At 44.2% G+C, this 27,553-nt stretch overlaps 2 protein-coding genes across 3 annotated transcripts; both read right to left on the bottom strand.

Moving 5' to 3' along the window:
* Positions 1-226: 226 nt before the first annotated feature.
* On the bottom strand, positions 227-8,213 carry TIMMDC1 (translocase of inner mitochondrial membrane domain containing 1). Its single transcript, XM_067300039.1, is given in 8 exon segments — positions 227-1,136; positions 1,139-1,214; positions 1,788-1,898; positions 3,304-3,382; positions 4,312-4,379; positions 6,261-6,349; positions 7,700-7,865; positions 8,091-8,213. Coding segments are annotated over 8 exon segments (750 nt in total). The 5' UTR covers positions 8,186-8,213; the 3' UTR covers positions 227-1,070.
* Positions 8,214-9,695: 1,482 nt separating this feature from the next.
* On the bottom strand, positions 9,696-27,336 carry POGLUT1 (protein O-glucosyltransferase 1). 2 transcript variants are annotated; one of them, XM_067300012.1, is made up of 11 exons: positions 27,252-27,336; positions 26,075-26,165; positions 23,253-23,396; positions 22,674-22,809; positions 19,536-19,657; positions 17,959-18,018; positions 16,816-16,915; positions 15,777-15,835; positions 13,262-13,429; positions 12,685-12,741; positions 9,696-12,097 (listed from the first exon to the last, which is right to left on the bottom strand). In XM_067300012.1, the coding sequence occupies exons 1-11, from the start codon at positions 27,334-27,336 to the stop codon at positions 11,941-11,943; spliced, it is 1,179 nt and encodes a 392-aa protein (XP_067156113.1). In that variant the 3' UTR covers positions 9,696-11,940. The 2 variants fall into 2 exon arrangements, with proteins under 2 accessions (XP_067156113.1, XP_067156117.1); XM_067300016.1 differs by lacking the exon at positions 13,262-13,429.
* Positions 27,337-27,553: the final 217 nt, after the last annotated feature.

Below are 27,553 nucleotides of genomic sequence, written 5' to 3'. Positions count from 1 at the left end.
CAACTGTGACTTAGCAGTCGATCACTGGTACCAATAATAAATGGAGCTGGCACTCTGCTGGCTCTTGTCCTTGTTACTGTCTAGATAAAGGAGAGACTGATGCTACCACCAGACTTAACTGCTCCCTGGTGAGATGTCAGGTATGGTTCTTCTCATGAGATGTCACTCAGGTACCTTTTGTAATGCAAATACCATACAAACTAAGCATAAGGATATTATGGAGACATTCACCACTGCAAGATAGCTTTATTGAGTGTCTTGAACCACATTTCTCCCAGAGATAATCCCCTAATCTCTCACCTTCAAATAAAATTAGAGGACTTTTTATTGTTACTAAAACTGCCCACAGTATCAATCCTTCCACCATCACTACCAGAAACAGTCATCCTAGCTGTGGTCTCTTCAGTCACCCTTCTACAAAGGAAGCCAAACCATGTCTTTTTCAGGGTATTTCCATATCATTCCCAGCTCCTCCACCCTTCCTCAACATTGATTGCAAAATACCCTATTTACCCTAGGAACCAAGTGTGTTTTTCTGCAAAAAAGCCTGAAGAAACCACAATCAGCAAAACAGAGTTGGTCCCACCCAGGCAAGTCAAACTGCAGAAGGGGGATGGCAGGAGGAGAGAAAGGACTAGTGCTAGTGCTGCCTGTGTCATGCTCGGAAAGCAAAGTCTCCAACTGCCGTCTAAAGAGTAGCTTTCACCAGAATGAAATTAGCTTTTAGAACCAGGGTACCTTTAGCAGCCAAACTATTGATAAGCTTCTTTCCCTTAACTATTTCTACATTACAGGTGGCTTGGACATTTTCAGAAGTGCAATGGGTTCTGCCAGAGATTCTGGAGCTACTCTCATTTCCAACCAAACCTAGCTGACACTTGCTATTCTGCAGAGCCTGCTTTTCCACCTTCTCAAGTGGAATAGGTTGGCCCCTTACAAGCTCTTGTGTTGTGATACACATCCATGAACAACGTTTTCATCAAATTGCTCTTTCAGAAGTGTAAAGCATATACCTCAATTCACAGAATACTTCCTTGAGCCCTTGACTGAAGAGTTTTTAATGGGCAGAATCAAAATACTTCATAGCTGCTTGCGACAGAGATCTGGGGAAGATTTAGCAGCTCCTGGATTCTCTTGCTATCTCTCTTTGTGGTCCTCCCTGAGCGTTGCTTTCTGTTTGGCCCAAGACTTCAGTTACACCGAGCCTGGACTGCCTAAAGGGGAAGAAAATGCAACATAACTTTATGACTGTATCCTCTTGACAAAGATATCACTACAGAGTCCTAAGTCTTTACAGGTTTCTTCTAGAATCAGCACTATTTGTGAGTTTTAATGAGTCATGCAACCAGTAACACAGTCCCTTCTCCCCAAAGCCTCCAGCTTTCCTCTCCTTAACAGGGATGGATAGAAAGTAGCAATGAAGGAAAACAGAGTTCTGGCCTCTCTCTTAATTTTGGTGACAAAATACAAATGTGCTTTAAAACAAATTCACCTCTCCTGCTCATCTTCTCAGCCACTACAGAAGTGAAAGATGGAGACGCAGTTACAGGGGGGAAGCCACAAATTTCAAACAAAACACAACTTTCTACAAAATAAGCAGCAGCACCTAGCAATAGGAAGACTAAATCACAGTTCACAGACTGGTATGCGAAACACACCAAAAACTAAAAAGGAGAGGAACCAAAGCTAACAAGACCTATTGCATCAGGGTTTCTTTAAATGTTTGAACCACACAGACCTAGACTCACTTCTAGTCAAAGATGTGAACAGGCAGAGCCATTCCTTACCACTCTTCTAACTTCTGTTCATACAGCTCCCTCCGCTCACGATTCCTCTTCTCCTGCAAGGTCTCACCAGCAAGTTTCTGCATTACCATTAAGAGGCCCCCTGCAGGGATTCTAGAGGAGGAAACAGAAAAGTCAAAAGTCACCCAAGGGACCCATAACAGTAATAACTTACCGGCAACAGCAAAAGGAGCATGCGGGGGCCAGCCACCAGACCAGTGGTGTGTAACATTCCCCAATACTCACATCACGCTACAGACTAAGGTGCTCCTGTTCTAGCAACCGTCACCAAACACAGCCTATCATCAGCTGTGACTCACTGTAACCCCTTTTCAGTGACATATTTTGAAGTTACTCATTAACAAGCATGCAGAGGGCAAGGGCTAGAAGGATTTATGATGCCCAGACTAATTTTGTGGATAACCTAACCCATGATTTAGATAGACAAACCCCTGCTTAGCTTTTGTTTAACTTCTGGAAGTACCTCTGTTTTCACTGATAAAGCTCCCTAGGCTATTGCTAGACATGCCCACAGCTGTCTCCAACCTGACAGAGCTAAGCAGCTCACATCAAGCTCTTTCTCTTGTCCAGACATGATCCTCAAATTAATTTGTGACAATATTCACAGATCTGGACTTCTCAGAGTCAGACTTCTCCTGAGTGAACAAGTCACTGTCCTGATGGACAAAGCTCCCAAACAACAATTATGGGTTCCTCTATCTTCCAGAAAGCTTTAGGAGATGCAGGACTACAAAATCTTCTGAAGAGATGTGCCATCTTATAGCCTTGACCAAGGCAGGCCCAAACACACAGCTTCTTCCTTAGCATTTCCTAATGGCTGCTGCTCCCATTTTGGCTTTCACAGATTCCATTTTGTAAATACTTCATGTTTATAGAGGTTCCTAAACTAGCGGCTGGCAGCTCCTGGGGTGCCCCATTGTTTAGAAGTTGCGATTACAACATCCAGCATCCCTTGTGCATCAAGCTCTGGATTCTGAGCTGCTACAGGAGCAGTCGCTGATGAAGCCGAGAAGGGAGCCCAGAAGCTGTAGCTTTTAGACTCCTGCCTTCACCCCCAGACAACACAGCTCCTTAGAATAGATGCCCGACTCTTCTGCATACAACCAAAGGGCTGACTAGTGACCACACTGAAGGAGGGGAACAGAAAACATGTCTATGACCCATCCTCATAGATAAATTTCCTATTTAACAGTAGTTAGTGCCTCCTCCAACATGCAAAGAGCAGTAAAAAGCTCTGTTGAGAGCAGTGAGTCCCTATCACTGAGGAAACAACAAAACACAGATTGAGGGGGAAAAAAAAAAAGTTAAAAGCTTGGGAGAAAAATCATCATCATGAGGCCCCAGGAGAGACAGTGAAAACCCTCAGGGCAGGAGGGGAAGGGAAGCTTCTGTAGTCCCACCCCCACCACGATTCAAGACTTGGTGGGGGAAGCTGCCATCTAACACATACCATTAGAGAATAGCTACTAGTCAGTCACCAGCAGCAGTCACAACTTACCCAAACACTATTCCAAACACGCTGCCGCCTGCCAGCCCATGCAGGCCCAAGTGCATTCTGAAGAGGGCTCCTGCGAGGGCTGAAGAAAACAAACACACTCAAACCACAAACTGCTCCCCGTCGGCCATCACGCACATGCTGATGGAGCTGCTTTGCCCCATTTCACCTTTCCACAGGCTGATGCTCACGTTTAACAGAGCAGAAACCAAGTGCTGTGTCCAGCAGGGAGGGACCCTGGCCACACAATCACACTAGCTCAAGAGGCAGGCACTTCAACAACCAAAGATGAGCTGCTATTGCAATGCTTCCAGCAGGACTTTATTCACACATTCTCTGCACTAAAACATGGCATAAATTCTCCTTCTGTTTCAGAAAGTCTCCCCAAGAAATGCTGAAATAGAAATACATCTACAAAAGGAAAACCGAGTTCTCTGCTGGCTGTAGCGTGGTTCCATTTTCTTCTTTTAAATGGCAGCCAATAATAGTAGCTGCAATGTAAGGCAGAAAACAACAGTAAAATGTGTATCCAACTATAATGGCAATAAATCCTGTAAAAATGGAACAAACAGATCCCTTACCAAGAGCCCAATTGCCAAGAGCAGACATGCAAAACTTCACATGAGAAGGGTAGTTCATAAGCAGCATATCGAAGTGTTATAAAGAGGGAAAATAAGGAGTGTGTTCCCTGCTGAATAGCTGATTATGAGTTCAGGTTATACACAAAATGCTGCATTTATCCTACAAGCATTTTTCACCCCAAAACTCCAACAAGTATTTTGAAGATGAACTAATAATCATAAAACTACCCTATGATTTCATAAATGCATTGACATCTCTCTGTTACAAAAATGGCACACAGCAGTTAAACAAGTGAGCAAAGTCACAAAGACAGTCAGTAGAACAGGAAGCAAAACCCAGGAGCATAGACAGCTAGAGACCTGCTCAAATCCAAGCTAGTACTTCCCTTACTCATGAACAGAAAAGTGCACAAAAATAAAACAGTCTTACCTCCTGCTGCAGCAAAATTACTGATGGTGGTTTTATTGCGGTACACAGACAGACCAGTGCTCACTGTGCTGCAGGGATAAGGCACAAAAGAAGTCAGCAGTTACACATGAAAAAGAAAGGCAGCAAAGCATAGCCTGAAATAAAACTGGATTTCATTAAGTCAACCATCAGGTTGCCTCCAACTGCCCTGCTGCCAGTCTGTCTAGAGCACACACACACCGGCCACAAATGCTTTGATTTTAATAACTTTACTACATGCAGCTGTTCAGCCAGAGGCAGGGGAATACCAGGATTCCAGACTTGGATTTGGGATTTTTTTTTTTTTAATCAATGATTTTTTTTCATCATATATTCAAGGATGATAGCAACTGAGCAACCAAAAGGTGCTATCAGTCTTTCCTGACACAGCACCTTTACCCCACAGATGAACCTGTGTTTCTGTAAGAGCTTGCCTAACGTACACAGGTTTTACCACTAGAGCTAAGTCAGACTAATGATATCAGCAGGGTCATCTGCTCTTGAGACTTCAGATTTTCTGCAAGGGTCGGTACATCATCTCCTCCAAAAATGTAAGGCAGGACCAAAAAAGACTCTCTTTTCAGTCCAGTAGTCACATCCTCCCCACCAGCTTAGCAAGCCTCCTGCATGACATCTACAAGTCAACAGCAATCCTCTTGTTCTTCCCAGTGCTGTAACATCAACCCAGCTTTTTGTATAAAGTAAAACTAACAACTTGTTTCTAAATCACCAAACTCAAAATTAGCCCAAATGGAGAATATAATCTTCAAACTGGATTTTACAGTAGCAATTAAAATGGAGTGGTAAATATCTTCTTTCAAAGGCCTGTACAAAGGTGTAATGAAAAAGGACAATGCATCTGATTGCAGGGGAGACATCTGGTGGAAGATGATGAAGTTACACATCAAGTCCAGAAAAATTTAAAGTAATCAAAAGTTCTAGGAGAGAAAGTAAACAGCATGCCAGTTAAACCTAAAGAAGATACTAAACCAAGAGGGGCCAAAAAACTACTGAGAACAAAGGAAAAATACAGAAAGGTACAAAAAAAATTATGAAGAGAGGCAGAAATATAAAATTAGCTGCAACTGGGAAATAACGCTGGTCAATACTGCCTATGTCTTACAATCAAAATGTGGATTTAAAGACAATACAGCTACAGATGTAGTCAGTACAGGTTTTGGACTACACAGAAATTTATCACGTTGAAGGTCAAGGAAGGAAATATTCCTAGTTTACAAGGGCTTTATGCGGAAGAGCATGCTTATTTTGATGCTGTATTGTCAGAAATATACTGACATGTCTGGGGAAGAAAATTAGAAAAGCAGAACATTATGTGTGTATTAGTGTAGGAAAATTTTAAAAGACTAAAGATGCACAACTACTAGGTCTAATGACCAATGACTGCTTAACAAGATGAATCATCTGCAAATATTTGGAACACAAGGATAAAGAATTGTGAGTAATGTCTGTGTATACAAACTAGGAGTAATGAGAAATAACAAAAAGGAGAAAAAATTAGCGTGGGATAGAAAGCCATTCCTAAACAGACAATGTGCTGGAACATTCTCCCAGAGAAGACTGCAAAATACCTCAAACAAAAGAGAGGAAGCAAAAGCAGAAAGAACCTGTTAAGTTCAGGGAAGAACCCTAAACAAGTCAATAATGGTATGGATTAGGTGTAACCAACAGGGCTTTTCCAGTTTTAGTTTTTGGGTTGGTTTGTTGGAAGACTTGAATTGAGGTAAATACAAAAGGTTAAATCCTTTTCACACCTTATCAATCAGACTCATCATTAACACAACATTTTGAGCCTCCATCAATCACTAGTAGTCTCTCAAAAAGCAGTGCCTACAAGCACAGCATGCACTAAGGGCTCCTTCCTACTAATGAGTAAGCCAATTCCTCTCCCACTACCAACAGGAAATACTTACTTAAATATTGCCACAAAAGCGGCTACTCTCCAACTCCAGCGCCATCCATAGCGGATGAAGCTCCTGAGACCGGCACGGTGAGCTGATTGCTACAGTAAGAGGGAAAAAAGGTTATAGATCTCAGACCTGCTCCATTTCAGCCAGCACAAGTCCACTGTATTCTGAAGAAGATGATATGAAGTATTCACAATGGCTATTGGGCCCAATGGAAATTCTTTCCACAGCTACAGGGTTTACAAGGTGTCTTGCCTCTGCACATTTCTGATGCAGCCTTCCCCTCTACTAGGGCACTTCCAAACCCCACCAAGATGCCTGTTTTTGTGACACTGCAGGAACACAATTATTCGAGAAACCTCTAGCCCCCTATCAAATCTGAATGAAATTGCCCAAAGCACTGCAATGTTATTGGTTCAGGGTTGAACACAACTCAAAGCAGATGCATGGAACTGCCATCATACACCACTCATTTCCTTGGAAGAGCAAGTAAAAAAATTACTGGCCTTAAAATCTCATTTTCAGTGGAAAACACTCTCTGTGCTTCACTCCTAGCTTAATGAGGCAAAGCATACAGTGCTTTTGTATTACAATGGCTGCAGCCAGTAAGTGAAGCCCAATTTGAAAACAAAACAAAACCAAACCCTGACAACTGACACATTTGTCTTTTCCCTGACCTTTACATTCATGTTTTATCTCTGTGGCCTAACACGGACTGCTGGGAATCCTGAAAGTGTTACCTGGTCAAGAACCAACACGTATGTGGCCAACAGCCTGATGTTCATATGCTCAGCTCTCCCCTTGCTCGTGAGGAGTGGCTGATTTTGGGCAGGCGGCACGCTGTGAACGGCAGTGTGAACCTGACACATGGTCCCCAGGCTCACTACAGAAAACCCAGGTTAGCTACACATGGGCTTCTCTGTGCAGACATGCTCAAATTTTCCAATCAACCTAGTACTACAAAAACGAGGGACCATATTCCTTCTCTAAATGAATGTGTTTCATATCTGTCTTTGTAAATCTGGGCATGCGAGAGGCAAACCAAGCCAGAATAAAAACCCGACTTTGTTTTTTGCAACACATCCTCCTCTTCAAGACCTGCAGTTAAAGAGCACCGAGGGCTTTCAAAAGTGTTTTCTGAGAAACCCCAGGGGAGGTTTCCACCCCTGGAGAGGAGGGAAACAGCTGACACGTCCCTGGTGGAAACCTCAGCCGTGGCCCCAGCGCGCTTTCTTCCAGCGGCGTGTCCGGGTTTAGGCACGAGTCCCGCGCGCCGACCAGGCGCGGGGCCGGGCCAGGGAAGGGAAGGGAAGGGAAGGGAAGGGAAGGGAAGGGAAGGGAAGGGAAGGGAAGGGAAGGGAAGGGAAGGGAAGGGAAGGGAAGCCGCCGCGGCCCCCCGCGGGAAGGCGCTGTCCGGCCCCGGGGGACGCCGGCTCTGCCCCTACCACAGCATCGGCGCGGTTCTGGAAGAGCTCCCCGTGGCTCCGCGCGATGAACTCCTTCCTGGCGTGGCGGAAGGCGGGCAGCCCGCCGTACACCCAGCCGATGACGCCCCCCGAAAACGCCGACTTGATGATATTCACCGTTTCTTCCGGGAACCGCTGCCGTTCGCTGCAGAGAAACAGCGGCGGTTAGGGGCCGCGGCGCTAACCTAGCGCCCCCCTTCCCACCCCCAAACCCATCCGCTCAAAGCGCCTTTCCGCCCAGCATCGAAAACACCTTAACAAACCTCTTAACGAAAGAGACCGCCCGCGCCCCAGGCCCCGCGCGCGCAGGAGGGCCGTAACGGCCGCCGCAACGGCCGCCCCTCCGCCCCCCCCGCGGGCCGGCCCTCACTCGCGCTGCCAGAGCTCGCAGAGCCGCTCCCAGCCCGTCTGCGGCGGCGGCGCGGGGCGGCCGAAGGGCGGCCGGGCGCCGAGCCCCTCCGCCATGCCCGTCCCCGCCCGGCGGCGGCGGCGGCGGCGCGGCAGCGCCCCCTGCCCCCCGGCGGGGCACGGAGCGGCGCGGCGCGGAGCGGCCCGCCGCCAGGAAGGGGCTTCCCCCGCTACCGTGGGGCTTCGGGCTTGTCTTCCTGTAACCTTTAAGCTGTGAAGACCTCCAAAAAGGCCGAAAGAGCTTAATAACGCGTAACTGCCCTCCCTTTCCCCAATAACTGCTTACACACAGGTAGCAGAGCGGGTCCAGCGCCGCTGTGGCGGAGGGAAGGGCCCCAGGCCTTCATGCCTGCTGGGCTGCGGCCCCGCTGTGCTACAGCTGCAGGGGGGAGAAGAGAAAGAAATTAAGCCCTAAGGCCCGTCGTTTCTCTCTGAAAACAGAGTGCAGTTCAGGGGAAACCCTAACCACACAGCACCCAGAACTACTGCAGGCACAACAAAGGCAATGGTTAGTGCTTTCCTACACCCTGAGCTGCAGTTCACGCTAGTCCCAGTGCAGTTTAAGTCACATTTTTTCTTTTAAGCTTTGAATGAAAAATGCTGATACCCTGGATTCAGAGGTCTTGACCCACTTGTTCATTCAAAATCCTGCTTCAAGAACTGTTTTTGTTGACCGATTTCCTTCACCATCTCATTCCTCTTCCTTTTATCCCTTCATTGGTATCCTGTTTTCTATCACATGAGATAAGTGCGGTATCTTTTGTAATGAAAACAGGATCCGCTGCCTGGGCCTCCCCTCCGCTTCGCCTGCCATGCCTTGTGGTACCAGGAAGTTTCTGTTAGCAGTGCCAGCCGCAGGGCCGAGGCGGCCGCTCTCCAAGAAGCAGCTCACTGCTTTCCCTGAGCTGCTCCCGGTGTGCACCTACTCAGGTGGCTGGGGTTGTCTTTGGGCTGCAGTCCCTGTTCTCCAGGTCATCTATCGAACTCTCCTATTTAATGATGCAAAAAAGTTAGCTAGCTGGTGTGCTGAGATCTCTGCCAATCAGATCCATTATCAGCTTCCTGCTTTTTGTCCTCCTTGCCTGGTCTGTTTTCATCCATTTGTTTTTTACATTCTAACTAGATGTGAGTTTACAGATTTTTATTTTCTGTGTGCGCAATGGTTAAATCAGGAGATTTTTAGTCTCTAGAACTATAGCAATACAAATACCATACTTGCAGAAGTGTTCACATACCACCCCATCCTTTATCTAAATCCTACTAGTGAGGAAGGACCCACCACCTCTAGAAATGATCTCTCTGCCAATTCAGGCATTGTCTCATCTGCCAAGACTGGCAGCTGAGGGCCCAATTAATTGTGGCTTAGTAATGTGAAAAAGGAAGTAGACTGAAAATTATGTACCAATTCACTCAGGCTATTGACTGACCAGCAGATAGGGTTTTCAGTCACCATTACCCTAGACTTGAATGAGAGACTTAGATGGGAAGAGCTCTCTTTTTCATCCACTCCACTGAGACACCCTAAACATTACCATTGGAGAGAAAAAGCAGAAAGACATGCTTCAGCTTCTTGGATGAAACAGCTGGTGGTTGTCCACATCTTTTATTACAATATACTTACTCTTCGGACTAAAAAATGATGTATCCAACAAACCTTTTTAATACAAAAGCACTTCATTAAAAATGGTTTAAAATATTATACATAGTTGTTTCAATTTTTCATTAAAAATGGTTTAAAATATTATACATAGTTGTTTCAATTTTTACAGATTGCTCTCTTCTTGTTGACTAAACATGCAAAACCAGAAAACCCCTTCTACTCTTACACAGTTCTCTTCCTCAGAAATCAAACTGTTTTAATACCCTAATTTGTTTTCTTTGTACAATGGGATAACCCAGCCAGTGGTCCTGAAACTGGTATGTCGCTCCAGCAACTGGGGTTTGACTAATATGTCTGACAGTTATTTCTCTGTACCAGAGCTTGGCAGTGCTGCTAAGGCCTCTGTGTGAGTGCATGCATATGTATGTTTACCTAGCATTACTGTTCTTTGGAGCATTTTCTTCTTCTCTGATCCAAACTGACTATGGAGAAGATTATGAGCTGTTGCTAGCATTATCTCTCCCCTTCCATTAATGTGCAGCTTCCTAAGACATGGGGCCACTTCATAAGCAAGGGTGCCCACCCGGGATGCAGAGGCCTCATGGGATCCCACACTGCTGCCTTACACTGTTCTGTTTCAGGCTAGTCTTAGCAGTTGCTTCTCTGCAGTCAGGCCTCTGAAGGCTTAGGGAACCACGTACCAGGACTGCTAACAACTGTGCGCGACTGACAGGTGACTGTTCCTACCCAAAGGACGTGCTTAGGACACTGGCTGCTGATACTGCTGATGCAGACAATCTGTGGCATAGAAGGAGTGGCGATCCCAAAGCATGTGGGCAAATGGCTCACGGCTAAAGGGGCCTAGACAGCCAGGTTAGGAAGCAGCATGTCTAGCTCTTTTCTACTAGAAAACTTGAGGTTACTGAACAAACTGTAAGCAGGAGGAACTGAATCTCTCTGGGTGCCAGAGAACATGCTGCTTCCCACCAGGCCTCTCTCAACTCAGGGACCACAGAGCATTTTAGAAACTCCATTCACTATGGGCTGAGCAGCCTCTGGTTGGTATAAATCAGTTAATTTTAATTAATAAATCAGTTAACAGCTAAATAAATCAGACTGTGACTGAACTCAAAATGAATAATGTGAGGAGCAGCTGCCATTGTGCGACTGAAGAAGCTCCTAAACCAGACTGAAGGAGATAAGAAAAGGAATGTAATGGCTGGGGGAAAGAAAAGCAAATGCTGAAGTGAGCAGTGGCACTACCAGCCTCAAAAAAAGAACTAGAAAAGATTACAGAAGGGGATCAGAACAGATACTCTGTGAACATCTGGAACGAAGAACAGCTGAATATATCCCTTCAAATACTTTCCCTAGGTTCCCAAGGGTCCCAGGACATCTGGCCAGTGGACTGGTGAGAGCTTGTTAACAGGGCTCAGTTTTGCATAGCTGTGCGTGCATCCAGATAAGCTCATCTGTCAGAGGATGGACTGCCTTTATGTCAGTTGCCAACTGCTTGACTGTCTACTACTCAGATTTAGCACTGTGGCAAAATCATCACCAGCACTGGCTCCCCTATGAGGTAGGTACTTTATGTGTGCAAGGAGAACTTGTCCTTTTAATGGCCCATTACAGCCTTGCTTTAGAAACTGGATATAAACTTCAGAAAAGAAAACTAAGTCTTAAGCTATCTAGAAAGGTTATTCCCAAACCCAGTCACTGCTTCCATCAGGGAACACCTAATATCCCAAGTGCCATCACACAGGTGAGAAAACACTGCCAATCTGTCAAAAATGGGCATGTATCTCCCAGTTGAGCAGGGCTCACAGTTTTTGCGCCTTGTCCACAATTACAAAGAACTTGATAAAAAGTCCAGTAAAATTAACAGAAAGGTCCCTCATAGACTGGAGGGGATTTAGGATTATTCTGAGACAGAGATAGGTAGTAACAAAGTCCCAAATGCTTATGACCCTATTCCAGGCACCAGCATAACTACTCCATTAAATACCCATTATCCAGCATTCTACTTAATGTTCATATGGCAACAGTTTAAGTGGGTCCCACTGTATGGGAAGAATTTAAAAAATAGCCTATTGCTGTTCTCTGTAGTTTTAGTGTAAAGGATAATAAACCTAAGAGAACAAGAAAGAAGGTACACTGGTCTTCAGATTTCCACAGAGATCAGTTTGAGCTGCTAAGAAAACCACAGGAGTCTCTACAGTTCTGTTTTCAGTCGTTCAGAAGTAATTTCATTGTAGTTGTTCTTCCTTTTCGCTTTGTAAGTCAATGCTTGGGAATACTCAGACAGCAGATGCTCCCAGTAGCAAGAGACATCCTCCATCTGCAAGTGCTCAGTGATGAACTGGCGTCCCCTAGAGACACACAAGGCACAGTCAGAACCAACCTCCAGTTCCTACAAGAGTCCGTGGTTTTGTTTTGTATGTATATCAACTTTCACTCTTCTGTTTTTCAGCGTGAAACAGCATGCATTGCTCTCTACTATCTACTTTAATTTCACAATTTTCATTTACCCGCATCGCTCTGACACTTGCAATGCTTTTGTTATCCTCAAGATGGTATTTGCTATCTGAAATAATATTTATTATGCCAGATACACCCTGAGCAACAGTGGTTCATGCTGTTTCAGAAGCTAGTCACTGTCAGCCTGGATATATAATGTTTATAATGCAGACATGGTTCCCAGGGGTCAACTCATTTCATACTAAGTCCAAAGCTCCTAACTTCTCATAGTGTTCAGTGGGATTCCTGACATGGATCACATCCGAACTGAAGGCCTAAACACATAATCCTGTTTTCCTGTTCTCCCTATTATGAGTTTTCCAATACCCCTGCTGTTACTGCAGAAGATAAATACACTTTACCCTATTAGTACTAGGCTGTCTTTGATAGGTGTTTCAGAAGAAGAGTGCCTGACAGCCAGAGAGGAAATACAACTTACCTCTCTGAAATTTCTTGTGCTATGGCATCATTTTCCTTTACAAACTGCAACAGCTCCCTAAAATGAAGACAAAAAAATTACTATGAAACATCTAGCTCAACAGAGAACATCAGACCTTGGCGAGACTACTGAGGAGGACGAGACTAAGGATTTACAAGGGAGCGAGGGATTGGTGCTCCTCATTTCAGAGCACAGAAGAAACTTGCCATTCCCAGTTATTCCATAACAGCCCTAGACAGCAAGCTGAACTCTGGGAGCTGACATGTTTAGCCCAGTGATATGTTCCTCTTCCTCTTACCTGTGCTGCATGGCTATTAAAGTACCTAGTACCTGCTGATTTCAGTGGAGGTGGGAGACCTCCGTACCACAGTGAAACTCAGACTCTCTAAGTAATATGAGCACAGGATTCTTTGAGGGTGGTTATAAAGAGAAAAGAACATGATCTCCAAATGCCTTTGTCTCCTGCCTAGGAGTGGAGGCACTTCTTAGTGTAATACAAACCAAACCACCTTTCCAAACATAGCTATGTTTTTCTGTTGCATGCAATGCTCTGCTAAGCACACTTGGGGTCTCACACCTGACATCAGAGAGGTCTGATTTGACTGGGATATAGTGGACCCAAGGCTTCAGCTGGGGGTAGAAGAACTCCAACCACTCTTCTCCAACATGAAAGACAAGTGAACCACACAAGAAAAGGTGTTTGAACCGGAAACTGGCAGCCACTCCCCGGAAATTAAACAGGTACCTTTAAAAAGATAAGCAAAGAGAGGGACCCGATTACACCTGGCATGTTACAAGGAAATGCTACCTGCCCTACTAAGAAATTGGCCTCTGAGTGGTAGGTCAACCTTCTCTCATACATAACAGATAGGAGGGTCTCTCTCACACTGAGTTAAGCACCTGTCACTAGAGGAAAGAAGAAATTTTTTGAAGCTCCTCACAGTAAATGCAAGCCGAGGTTAACGATGTGCTAGGTGAGTTTCTGAGGCCTGTCAAAATTGAGGGAGAAAGTTCAGGGGTGAAGCTTTAGCTCTGATACAGACATCCACCTGTGATGAACCAAAGGAGACCTCCCAGACCACAGCTAAAACGGCATGGAGGGTCACAACTTTGACACTGTTCCTGTGATTCTACACTACTCCAGAGATTCTGCTCCCACAAGGAGCTCTTTTCCCACACCTCTTGCAATGAACTTTTTTGTTCATTGTTCTGCTTTGACATATCTATCCCAGCCTTCTTTTTTCCTAGGATCCTGCTTTAATCTGAAGGGAAACAATATTAACCTGGGAATGAAAATCTAGGAGATGAAACAGGCTAGCACTGAATAGATGACTTTGCTGATAAGAAAGAGTCAACAACCCTGTTTTCAATATTTTCTGCCAAATGAGTAAAATGGGCTTGGATTTGGGAGAGGGGGATTTTTGTTAGCAAATTGTATCTCAAAGGCATGTTTGTTTGTTTGTTTGCTTTTTAAATCCACATTTCTCCAGTAATACATAAAGCTGTTTTTCCTGTGAGTAAACCCCCTCAGTACACGTAACTGATCTTTGAAGTCAAACATTTTGAGTTCGGGGAAGGGAACTCTTCTTTAATGAAGCTATTCTGGGTGGGATGGGAATTATAACTAAACTCAGCCCAGCACTAAAAGGACGGAAGTAGATCTGCAATTATTCTGGATTCTTTGTATTACTGTAGTAGTACCTAGGAGCTCAAGGCAGGGACAAGGAACCCATTGTGTTAGGAACTGAATAAACACACAGACACATGACAAGAACAGTGGTCTGAAAGTGAGGAAATGCCTCCATCCAATTCCAGACACTGCTCCCATCATCTGTGACCTCAGACAAGTCACTAAGGGCTGCTCGCAGACAGTCTGGTATGCCATCTACACTGAAGGAAGCAGTGAGAAATTCAAGTCGACCCTACCAGACCCTGGCTCTCACAACCCATGGACAGATGGAGGTATGACTTCTAAGTTAGAGAGCTACGACTTCTAAGTTAGAGAGCTACTGTAGGTAGCCTGATTACAGCCTCTCTATACCTGTGTTTTTCCACCTACAGTCTAAACTCAATAATGCAGGACCACTGTAGGCACTAGTCATTCAGGACAGACTCCATGCTGCTGACAAAGACTACTGATGACTGTTACTAAATTGGACTATGACACAAGTGTGTGAGGATGTCTCAGCCTGTTCTGTACAAAGGGGCTTAGGAGGCATCAGGAGTTGGGGAAGTCTATGTGCACCAGAAGGGAGAAGTCTGGGGAACAGTCTAGTAGAATGTAAAATGAGAAAAATTTATCACATTTGCACAAAAACACAGATCCAGCCAAATCACTAAGTTCTTGCATCAGCAGATTCTAGCTGGTAGAATCATCACTAAATCATTATAAAGCAAAATAAAAATGTAAATGCCAGACATATATGTACATGCAAACTAACAGTCTATATTTTTTACAAAGAAAACCACAAGAAGAATATTAAACCAAAAAAGATGAAAATAATAATAATAAAAAAAATCCTTTGTAAATCAAAACCACATTTCCCCAAAGAACATATGAAGTATGAATGAATACTGTATCTGCCCAATCATATTTCAGGTTCTCTCTTTCATTATATACATCCAATGGCAACACTTACCCGCACATGCATATCAAGGCATGATTCCTTAGTTCCTTATGTCTTTGAAGATATTAATGCTATGACTGTAGCACTAAAAAAATAACTTTGAACTCACAGCTTGGTACAGGAATTTAAAGAAAAATTGATTTAAAGACTTAGATTAAAAAGTCTGTAAAAATAAATGCATTTTCAATCTATATTTTTGTTTATTAGTGATCTAAGATCTTTACTTTCCCCAAAGCACTTTGCTTCTCCACACCTGATGGGGAAAGCCGACACTCAAAGTGGCCAAGCTAAGCTCCCAAATTTTCAACTGGCCATATGTATGTTTGTAGGCTTCCCATGCTGTATGCACGGAATTTGTTGCAGGAATTAAGTCTTAGGAAAAAAAAAAGAGAGAGAGGCAATAGACCATACATGCAAAGTAATAACACATAGCCCTTGAACAGCTTTACTGATCAAAACTCTTACTTGTATTTGCAGTGATCAACCAGTGGAATTTCCTTTGCAGGAGGTTTCCCTAAGGTGTCCTTAAAATAAAGAGAATTAAAAAAAAAAAGCAATACATTTTATATGGTGATTTTATATTCATTTTCCTTCTCAGTTAACTAGAAATAAGCCGAAATCCCCAAACCTTCCATCCCCACCTACAAGAAAGCCTTCTCTGGTGGGCTTTTAGAAGTGTTATAAAGAATTCCCAGCCCTTCAGTTGAGAAAAAAAAGTTTGGTAACTTACACACTGCCTGTAAGTGAACACCAGAGTAATGATGATGTTAAATTGGCAGCTACAGAGTTGAAAACAACTGGACAATGGACTGTCTGAAGCCAAATGTAACTGCATTAGCCAAAACTGTCTGGAGAGAGCCGGACTGTGGAGTAACTATAAAACTAAAAACTTATAAGCAATAGTTACCAGAAAGTTATCAGCAACAAGACAAAGAGATAGAGATGAGAGAAGAAGGCTTTAAAGACAGAACAACACACAAGCAATCTGGGGCTGGAAGGGGAAAGCTAAGCTAATTTTGTAGCAATGGAGATGGAGGGGATGGACACAGGGGAAAGGTATCGACTCTTGAGCAGCAGGCTTACAACTCAAGAGAGTGGAGAGAGACCCCAAAGCTGAAGGGCAGAGCCTGGAATCTTACTAAACCCCAGAGGTTTTAAACACTTCTGGATCTAGTAAATAGTTCACTGAGTAGGATCCTACTATATGACCTTAGTCTCTTATTTCACCACTACAGAGAGGGCTGTGCTCTATTGGTTCATTTTCTTATGTGTACTGGTTTTCTTGAGCAAAAAATGTAGGTGGAAAAAATAGTTGGTCTGCCAGACTCTAGAGGCTCCTTCCTCTCACTCACCAGAGATGTGGCCAACAGCAGAAGTACAAGCCTCCTCCACTCTAGAGGAATGTCCACAGCTCTCCACAGGATGCATCTCAACCATCAAAGCCATCTTGCAAGGTCCTTTGTGGCTTGCACCCTCAGAAGACAGACAAAACAAACACACACACCTTTTCAGATTTCCAGGCCTGGTTTTTAGTGTACTCAGCATCCACAAGTTCTGGGTTTTCTCGGGACAGCAGAATGAGGGGATCTCTCTCAGGGCTTGTTCTGCAAAAGAAACGCCATCATTTTCAATCCAACTGATCCAACACAGATGATGAACTTCAGGACTCAAGACCCCTGCCTCTTCATGAGACTGACCTTTTTATGTCCCCAGAAAACACTGTTAAGTGCCTATCATATAGTATACTTCTGTCCACGGGTGTATTAACAGAAGAGAAAGTGTTATATGTACTGGAATGATTTGAGGCCTTATTTATTTCTTTCACTTATGGTAAAAGACTAAACATGTAATAGTATTATTTAAGCAATTCCCAGGACAAATCAGCAGAGATGTTTTTCCTTCAGGCTTGATCCTGACAGGTAATGAATAGTTTAACTCCCCTTCCCAAATCAGGGGAGTTAAGAGATGCTAAGCATCTTTGGTGCTGATCTCTCTGACACAAATTAATTTAAATCACTACTGATAAACAAGGTTATGAGCTCCCTGAGACTTACTCCTGTGATCTCCTGAGCCTACCTATTAATAGTCAGATATCAAGTCCACCCCTAAAACCCAACCATATTGGAGGAACAAAGACAAGCAAGGGTTAACACCATTTTCAAATTGTCACTGGAGAGAGGGAGAAAATCTACTCCTCTGTTACCCTCAACTCTCAGGTAGCTAATGCAAGAACACTTGTTGTTTCACTGTAGAGCACTTTTGTAGAGAAAGAAGAATTCACATTGTCAAGAAGCTGGTACAGCAATACCAAATCTTCAGATTTGTATCATGCACCTGCAGTCCCCATCACAGAAGAAAAGAAGCTGGTTCCTAGGCAGACTGTTTTACTCATTAAGAAATAAAGCAGCAAATTCATCAACTTCTTTTTCTAGTATTAGACTTATTATAATAAATTGGTTGCAAATGGCGGCTGTTAAGGAGAATCACTAACGGTGAAAAGCTGCTGTACAAAATGTTTCGCTTTCCTTTTAAAAAATCTATTCTGGGTTACGCTTGTTTAGGTCTTGGAGATACAGCAATTTGCACATACAGATAACTGACATGGCATATACTGGCACAATCTCCTGCTGTAGGTAAATATACTCACCTGGATCCTCGGAAATATCCTTTGGAGATTTTTTTCATCCATGGCCATTTTTCTGCAGATCTGAAAATATTTTTTATACATGGCAATAAATGATTTAATAAAAACATGAAACAGCACTCTCATCAATTTTCACAGCATGATCTCATTTTATTATTCTTCATTTTTGATGGCAATCACTTTCTTCATTACAGCAGAAAAAAACTCTCAGCCAGGTCCAATGAAACAGGTTTTCCTGTGAATAGTTGTGTTGAAGGCAACATGATACAGGCTACTTTTCAGAGCCACAGTCAAAAGAATAAATTACACACAAAACCCCTTATCAAACCTTTACTTTAAGGATATTAACATTTTCCAAAAATTTGAATATACTTTTTATATTGCTGCTTTACTTTTCTTCATTTCACTGAACACGAATAGTGCAAAATGACTACATAGTTTCTAACCATTGTCATATCCTTCTTTTTCCAAACAAAATGTTGTTTTGTGTTTAAAACACATGGGCTCACTGTTTCCCCAAATAACTAAATTTAAGTAAGTCCTTCAAAATAGCTCTCACATGCTTTGTTTTTTTATAATGTGGTCGCATTCCTCCCTTTGGGGAACTCATCATTGTTCTTTTTTTTTTGTTGCACCTGGCCTGATATATAGGTCTTGGTCCTCAACCTGATCTGTGCAGGTTGATCTTTGCATCTGCATGTAACCCAGTGATGTCAGTGAGGTCTGCTGGGAATGCAAGGATAAGTAAATGCTTTGGACCTTAACTATATTATATTATAGTACATTAGTGTTCAGCTTTGATTAGTCGCATAAATCTTCAGATTTTGAAGAGCGACATATAGCCTGGCATTCTAATGTCAACTGATCTACATCAAGGTTTTTTTCTTGTTGTGTTTCTATTTTCACTCGCTGTTGTATACTTCATGTCACTTTTCAGGAGAAACAACTCCTTATTCTGCTAACGGTCAAAGATTTGCCAAAAGATAGACTTCCTGTCAGAAGCATCTTCTGTCTTACTAGCCCATCTCAGCCCAGTAATGACTCTTGCTCCCTGGGAATGATTCCAGGTTTCTTTGTTGCACAACTGCAGCCCTCAAGTGAAGGTAGATCTGAGGAAGACTTTTCCTTCACCCTTCCAGAAGCTTATACAAATATCTTGGATCATCCCTGCAGTGAAAAAAACCATGGATCCTACAGAAATAGCTGGAAACAAAGAAAAATATTCCCATGCGTCAGAGGAGTTTTCTGCAGGCAGGAGATAACAACTACTGCTTTATTGACCAACCCTATCCCACTGAAAATGATAGTAATCTGGCTGTGACAGCATTCCTTGCTAAAGCGTTGGAAATAAAGAAGCTAATTATAACTTCTGGCTACACCATGCAAGGTTTCCATGGAGAATTCTTATACAGCACTTAGACTGTATGTAGTTTATGAGAGCCAGCAGTTCAGACGCCAGGACAACAGACCTGTGGTCTTAGACTTCAATATTGCCCTAGAGCTGTCCCAGTCCCAGAAGGCTTTTACTGAGATATTTACTGTTATGCCTCCCCCCACACATCTTCCTTCCCAAAACATACCTTCTGAGGTCCTCTCTCATGAGGTCCCAGCGCCCTAAACCTGTTGGGTAAATTGGCCAAACAGCTGGTCCTCCTTCCCAAAATGTCCAGGCGGGATACATGATATCATTGTACGCAGGTGTCTTAAGAAAAAGGAGATTGTAGTTAAGAGTAATCTAAGAGTATGAGTAACATTCACCTCTGTTTTCTGACCAAGTCTGTCAGTAAAAGAGGTCCCTTTCAGGAATTCTGTCTGTTTTCTCCGTTACTGTTCCATAAGCAACCACTGGAGCTCTGCAGTCACTACTGTGTTGCTGGGGATCATATGAAGACAACCCCAACAGAGAAAAGCAAGTGTTATTTCAGCATGTTTATTTGATAATTAGTCCTGCTCTGAGCAGGGCACTGGACCAAACGACCTCCTGAGGTCCCTTCCAACCTAAACATTTCTATGAAGCTAAAAACGCTGCAGCTTGCTGCAAGACAACATGTGATTTTCATGCCTTTGGATGGCTAAACCAGCCATCCAAAGAGTAGTTGTTTTCTTGCTGGTTTTCAACAACTATCAAAGTTTTCTTTGGGATAAATAATTCAGTTTGGTATCATGTCAAGTTGTTATCAGAGAGAGAAGAGTCAAATTCTGGCTTCAGTTATTCTAAATTTCAGCATTGTGCCCTCCTGTCAGCAAGTTAGTAGTGCTGCTCCTCTACTGCTGAGAAGGCATTTGCTCACAGAGTTCAGCTGTGTGCATGTGCTAGAAAGACACACGTTATACTTGATTCGTCATACCACAACACTGCAGAATCAATAGCTCTGCATTCTACCTCATCCAGGGACTAAGCCAGATGTGTTGTTGGGAAATAACAAAAAAAGATCCATAATATACCTGATTAGTAAATATCAGAAGATGCTGAGCTCCAGTCACCTTTCTAAAGACTTGTGCCTATGTACAGCTACAAATGTTTTCTATTGATCATAGGTTAAGAGGCATTATTATCTCCTCAGTGGTAAAGGCACTTCTAGACACTTTTACATTTAGGTTTCCAACACTTAAGTTCATTTCAGACTTCCCAGAGCTCATTTAAGAATTTACCATGACAAAGACTCATCATGTAAGAATTACAGTTCCTCACTCCTATTTGAATGCTTAAATTCCTCTTTAATCAGTGGGAAGACCAGCACTTAAGAAAGACCAAACCTTTTCATGAAACCAGACTATAGGCCACTTCACTGCACTACTAATAGACTTTCTGTCCAAATTACTCATTTATCTGTCATCTGGAGATACTGGAAAGAGTCCAGTGGAGGGCCACCAAGGTAGTTAGGCTAGGGCACATGACACATGAAGAGTGGCTGTATGAGAACCCAGAGAACCAGGTTTGTTCATCTACAAGAACAGAAGGCTTGAGAGGATCTAATTGCTGTCTTCTACCACCTAACGGGAGGGTTCAGAAAAGATATAGGCAGACTCTTTTCAGAAGTGCACTGAGACAGAATGAGAGGCAAGAGACATTGATTACAACACAGGTAATTGCAATTAGATATTAGGAAACATTTTCACTGTGAGAGAGGTCAAATACTGCAGCAGATGCTCAGGAAGGCTGTGGAGTCCCTGTCCTAGGGGATGCTCAGAACTGGGCAGGACAAGGTCCTGAGCACTGTGAACCAACCAGCCCTGCTCTGAGCAGGGCGCTGGACCAGACGACCTCCTGAGGTCCCTTCCAACCTAAATGAGTCTGTGCTTCTGTGATCTTCTCAGTCACATTGTATTGGCATTGATATCAAACCACGATGACTCCATACATCCCGTTAGCCCTCTGGTCCTTTCAGGATACAGAGTAAGCCAACTCTTCAATCCCTTATATCTTTGGCATCAAACCTAAGCTGGATCCTTCCTTATTCTGGTAGGGGCTAACACTGGCTGTTTACACGTGAGCTTGGCCTGAATCACTCCGTTATGGTTAAGGCTAGGGCTGAGGTTGCAGTTCAGATATTGTACAACAGTGACTGGAGAACTCCATGTCTTGCTGGGTCCTGCAAGCCATCCAGGGGCAGGATGATGAATACGTCTGCAAAGATTAAACTATTGCAACCTATTCTGCAGCTACTTGGGCCCTGCCAGCTAGAATTAAGGTTACGTTAGGGTCAAGGGGTAACACAGTTAGCTTTACTACTGCATCCTGCAGCGACCACAGTTCCCGAATGACAGAGCTTGCAAAGCTGTATCAAAAATTTTAGATAGTTTTAGGATGACTGGGCACTACTAGGCAATAGTTACAAATCACAAGGGTTCAGACTGCATGAGCTAAAGACCTGAGTTTAGGGTAGGATACTTACAAGTTAGCAGAAATAGAATAGGGTCCCTGAGTTAGCAAGAACAAACGGTTTACTGCTTCATTCTGCACCTGTTATGGTTCACTGGGCTTCAGTCAAGGACAGGGTCAGGATCAGGGTTAGACAGACAGAATGCAGGATTTGGGCATGTTGAGCATACACTTGAGCCAGAACAAGATTTGCTGAAGTGTGAGGTGTAAGGATATTTTGGTGAAAAGGATGAGACACTATGATTTGCTACACTCAAATTTAACAATGGGAGAGGCAGGAAAACAGACAGTAGGGCTCTCCAGTCTGGGAATGGAAAGGCAGAGTGTGCATGTGTGTGGGTGTGTGCATGCATGGAGATGGAGAAAAGAATCCAGGGAAAAGGGTTAACAGAAGATAAAAATATTACAGAAAAGAAGATGAAAAACATTTATCTATGGTAGCAACAAAGAGGACTAAAACTTACATATTAACTCAGACTAGCTGTAGGACAGCTGACTGATGATCACAAATCCTTAGAGCTACAATTTTAACAGAAGCACTGTAGCAAATCACAGTAATGCTGGCACATATTTCATCCAGCTGTGCAGCACTCCACTGTGGCAGAGGTGCATTTTTGACCTGGAAAAGGAGCTAATGAGGGGAAAAAAATATTCTATTGAATAAATCTCCAAGTCTCTTTGCCAGAAAACTGGAAGTGGGAAAGAACATAAAGAGCAAAAAAGAACAACCAATTTTCACACAAAGGAGATCTTTGGAGGACCATCTTCAAAAATATGTTTCAGAAAAAAAAGGAGGATGCAGGTCTCGGAAATGCCCAGCATGTGAACCCCTCACCTTACTGAAGGAGAAGACTGGGATAATAGGCTTCATCCACTTGGGGACTTGGGGGTAGTCTCGCACATTGATCACCATCTCCATGTCTGGGAGGCGGTTGATGATCCCCAGAAGGAAATGCTCAACTCCACTGCATCTGTGGAAAAATGACACGTGGCAAAGAGCAGTAAGGAGAAGGCAAACTCCTGGAGTCTCTTGAAGGCTTTCGCTCTCTGTGTTGAAGCAGGAGAGATGGTGAACCTGAGCCATACCATAATTCAGGCTGGGAGCTGCCTATAGCAGCTTCTGAACTCCAACACAGCACAGATGCCAATGAAGCAACCCATCCTGTTATACCAGCCCTGACCCACAGCTGTCTCTGGGATCCCACAATCATCTAACCCTCTGTACAGTGAGGTGCAATAATGACTTTTACTTTTTGCCTACATTTCAGCCTCATACATAATTTTCTAGGCTCCTACCCTGATAAGGAATTCAGATCTCTGAAATATCATTATGCTCAATGACTTTTAACTTGGCAGGCTTGGGAGTACTCTTGTGTCCTGGCTAGGGAGACAGGATATTCTGCACGACACTCACCTTGCAGGGAACATGCAGTCATGCTCACGATATAACTTGTTCTTAATGATTTGGTAGTGTGTTCCAAGCTTCCGGCTCACCACATCTGATATCATCTCCTTGGAAATGCCACCTTGAAAAGGAGTCAGGTCCTGCTTCCAGATGCTGAAACAGAGCAAATATCAGCCACCATTAGGCACAGTAGGGAGGATACTGAATGTAAATTACTGCAGCATACAGGAGAGGCTTCTAGCTAAAGTAAGCTCAGTGTAGCTTCCAGGAGCTCTGCTACATGTGGCATAACAGAGGATTCAATTTAACTCACCCCAAACAGCTGTTACTCAGAGACACAAAGGTGCTAGCTTTGCTCTCTGATGATCTATGTGCTGTTTACCTGAACAGAAAGCCCAACACAGGACCCTGAAGCTTAATCAACACAGACAACTCCAGTTACTGTCCCAGAATACACACCCTGGCAAGTTACTAGTAAAAGTCTTCATCTCACTTAACCTTTGAGTTCTACAGCTTGAGCTCTGGCCTTCCAGGAATACCAGGCTACATCAAGACCAAATTCCTCATACAATATCATGCTATTTAGCCATAAAAAAATAAGTTAGGAGTCTAGTCCCAAGAAGCAGCATCATCCGATCATGCTGTGTGCAGTGAAAGCCAGTCCAAAAGACCAAGCCTATGCAGAGTATGCTCTGTGACATCTGCACACCACCAGTGAGCTCCAGGAATGAAGTATAGACCTAACAATGTAATAAAAGAGAGGAGAAGGAGGATGCAGTTTATGTAAATTTAGTCTAAAGGCCCTCAGATCTAATTGCTTGGAGCAGTTATGGAAACTAACAGATTATAACAGCCATGGAGAATTCCTCCCTATTTTTTGGCAGATATTGCATTGACGCCTTGGTTTAATACAACACTACACTGATTAATCAGGTATAAAATTGTAAAACTACATAAAAAATTTCTGCTTAACAGATGGGCCAACCATAGGATGAGCTGTCAGGCAGGGATGGAAATGTAATGTGCTTGAAAACAGGAAGAGAGCAGGAGAGCTTTATGGCACATCCATGTCGTGTTAGTCTAGGTCACTACCTTCCAGTTGTCACTAACAAGTTAGGACCTTCAGTCATGGCCACTGAGTGGCAGAAAACCAGACACAAGTAGAATCTACTACATGGGGAAAAGTATGGCTTTCAGCATTCTGCTGCACATTTAAAGATATCCAAATCAGCTAACAAAATGAATTGAGTTTCTTAGTGTCTCACAGTGCACATGCTATATTATCTTTCTTGATTCTTTTATAATGCTTGTCACTATAGAATACAAGTGTTCCACTACAACCCTTAAATGAACTACACTATAGTGAAAACTAGGTTTGGAGCCCACAGCAACTGTAACTTCCTGTTACTATCAATTATGATATTCTGAAGCAAGTTTGGAGGTTGTAACCACCTGGGAAGGTGTTCTACCCAAAGGTGGGCAGGAGATGATGGCATATATGTTTAAAGCTTAGGAGATGTCTTCAGGCTATATCAGAATTGGAACTGAGGAAAAAGACCAGAAGACTAAACTAGAAGAGACTTTTCCTCACCAATATTTCAAGAGCAGTGAAGATCAAGAGCTCCAAACACAGTATACAAACAGCTGCCTCATCTGATATGACTCATCTGATATTAAAAACCAATATAGCACCCAATCTCACCCCCAAAATAAATGGTACAGTTGAAGCTTTTTTAAATAGGAGACTTAAAGCTGGGCATCTGTGTTTGGAAACCTGATCCTAAAGACAGAAGAATTAATATTTTGACTTTTCCCTGTATTCCCTCTTCTTTAAATAAAAAAAGTTGCTGAGAGGTATTAAAAAAACAGTCCTACAGTCCCTACCTACACAGCAATTATGGCCTAGACACCTGTAATGTAAGTTCTCCATACTGTAGTCATGCCCTGTCAGTAGGAACAGATATGAAGTTTGGTCTGGCTAGGTCTACAAGACAGCTTAGCCTGCCCTTGTACTACCTACAAATGTCTTGCATCCACATATAAAAGTCCCTAGCTCTCTGCATTACATTCACTATGGAAAGATCAGGTCAGCATTTAAAATGCTAGCACTCTGCATAATGCTCTGTAGTTACAAAAAATAGTCAGGACTTGAGTCTTCCACAGTGAGCTCCTCTTGGATCATGCTTTGCTCATGTGAAAGGCAGGTAGTTAAACATCCACTGCCTCTCCAATTCTCACAAGCAGTGAACTAAACTCCGTCCAAAGAGTGCTCCTCCAATTCTCTCCTTCCCTCTTCTACTAGAAGTCCTGTCCTGGCACAGGCAGTGAGCAAAGTACTAAGGAACAGCACAATATCACACCAAATGAATCTGCCTTCTGTAGCAATCTTTTTTAATCTAGTTACTTTAAAATATTTTGCATGTACTTGATCTCTTTCACTTTTAAAAGCCCATGAGAAAGACTTGTTAGCGACATCCCATGGAAAGAGAAGGCAGAAATGGATTGTTAACACAGAAATATCACCAACTGTGTGGACGGGTGTATTGTGTGATCATATGCATGATGCTGACAGTTTGTATTGTCCAGTTGGACAACAAGAATGGTGATCTGTTTGCACTGGACACACCTTCACTCGGAAAGCTGGAGGCCAACCCGTTTTACACAGTATCATTAATAACCTCCTTCTTCCAAGCACTGTGACCTATGATAGCTGCAGGTGTGACACTTTAGAGCCCAAATATTCCACGGCTAATTCCCATCCATCAGTGCTGGAATGAGTATTTCCTCTCAGGTCCAGGGGCCTGTCCAGGAAAAGGAAACCAGTCTCTCACCTTTGGTGGCAGCTGCAGTTCTCCTTTACACATGGCTTATAGACTTCCACAGCTTTGTTAATTTGGTCAGTTATTGTTTTCCATTTGGCATCTAAAATATACAGGAAAAAAATATCAAAGAAATTTATCCATAAAACTCCCAGAGCAACTAGTGGGAGCTGAACAGGATTTCTGGTCCAGTTGACATCATGGCAATAGCAATGCACCATGATCCCACAACACACTTCAGTACTTTCCATGCAGCTGAACTAGAGTGTGCCTGACACAGAACGTGCTCAGGCCACCTCAAGAGATAGGAAGAAGCTGAACCTCTACTCACACATTCAGCCATTCAACCCATGACTGCTCCACTGACACAATCTTCAATTAGGTATCAGTGATTCTTTTAATGTAGACTTGCTGAGTCCAGACTGCAAAACCAAACTCAGTTCCCTGAACAGGCATTAGACAACCACAACAATTAAAGTGAGTTAGCTGCATTTGGCTCTGTAATTATAAGGAATTGGTGCATGTCCTCCTAATATGTTTTAAGTGATTTTCTTTCCAGAAGAAGGAAATAAAGACAGAGAGTAAGGGCAAATTCTAATTCTCCTAGCTAACAGAGATCAACATTCAGATTCTTTTGTTTTCCTTATTCAGCTACACACCTGTGAGGGGGGCACATACCTTTCTAGTTCTCCTACTATTAGCAAAAGGCACAGAAAAGCCTCCAGAAATGATATCCTTAACCGTGGTTAAGGTTAGGAGCAGTCCCTAAAGCACACGGAGGGAAGAGCCGTCACACGCGAGGATACTAGCCCAGCTGCGTCCAGTTAGGGGCCACCAGGTGACGGGTGCTGGGGCAGCGCCCCGAGCACCGCACCGCGGCACCTGAGCGCAGGCTCGCTATGAAAGGGAACCCGGCCAGGGCGTCCGGCAGGCTGCCCGGGCCGCAGGGGGCACCTCAGCCCCAGCAGGGAGGCAGAGAGGGGCGGCGGAGGCGGGGAGGTAAGAGGCGGGGGCAGGGCGGCCCTGAGCCCCGCGGGCTCCCCCGGAGGGGGCCGCGCCGTTAGGCTAACAGTTAACGGCCGGGCGGCAGTCGCCCCTCTCCTAACGGCCGCTCCTCCACCCCAACAGTAGCGTATTCGGGGGACACGCGAGACCCCCGGGCGCTTCCCCCCTCCCTCCGCTCGCTCACCTGCCGGGCCGCCCGCCGCCGCGGGCACCGGCCGCCACAGGGCGGCCGCCGCCAGCGCCCACAGGGCCGCGGCCACCCGCCCCATGCCGCCGCCGCCAGCGCCGCCCTGCGCCTGCGCGCCGCCGGTGCGCCCCAACCAAAGATGGCTGCCGCCCCGCACAAAGATGGCGGCGCTGCCCCGGCGGGGAGGGGCAGTGCCGCAGGGGCTGGTGGGAGCTGTAGTTCCCTTGGCGGCGCGGCCCCGCGTGGCGCGGCGCCTTGTCCCGTGGGGCTGGCGTCGGGGGGGCCCGCCGGGGGCAGCC

The sequence above is a fragment of the Apteryx mantelli genome, chromosome 1 (assembly GCF_036417845.1).
Source record: "Apteryx mantelli isolate bAptMan1 chromosome 1, bAptMan1.hap1, whole genome shotgun sequence".
NCBI classification, from domain to species: domain Eukaryota; kingdom Metazoa; phylum Chordata; class Aves; order Apterygiformes; family Apterygidae; genus Apteryx; species Apteryx mantelli.
The sequence above is the reverse complement of the archived record's forward strand: the minus strand, read 5'-3'. Positions and strand labels throughout refer to the sequence as shown.

What these genes read in the sequence shown, in the direction of transcription:
- POGLUT1 (XM_067300012.1), bottom strand. Translation starts at nt 27,336, where the DNA reads ATGGGGCGGGTGGCCGCGGCCCTGTGGGCGCTGGCGGCGGCCGCCCTG. An exon ending in AACTGCAGCTGCCACCAAAG is followed by an intron (nt 23,397 to 26,074) that starts GTGAGAGACTGG and finishes GCTCTGTTTCAG; the next exon opens with CATCTGGAAGCAGGACCTGA. An exon ending in TCAGACCTCTCTGATGTCAG is followed by an intron (nt 12,742 to 13,261) that starts GTGTGAGACCCC and finishes TCTTCATTTTAG; the next exon opens with GGAGCTGTTGCAGTTTGTAA.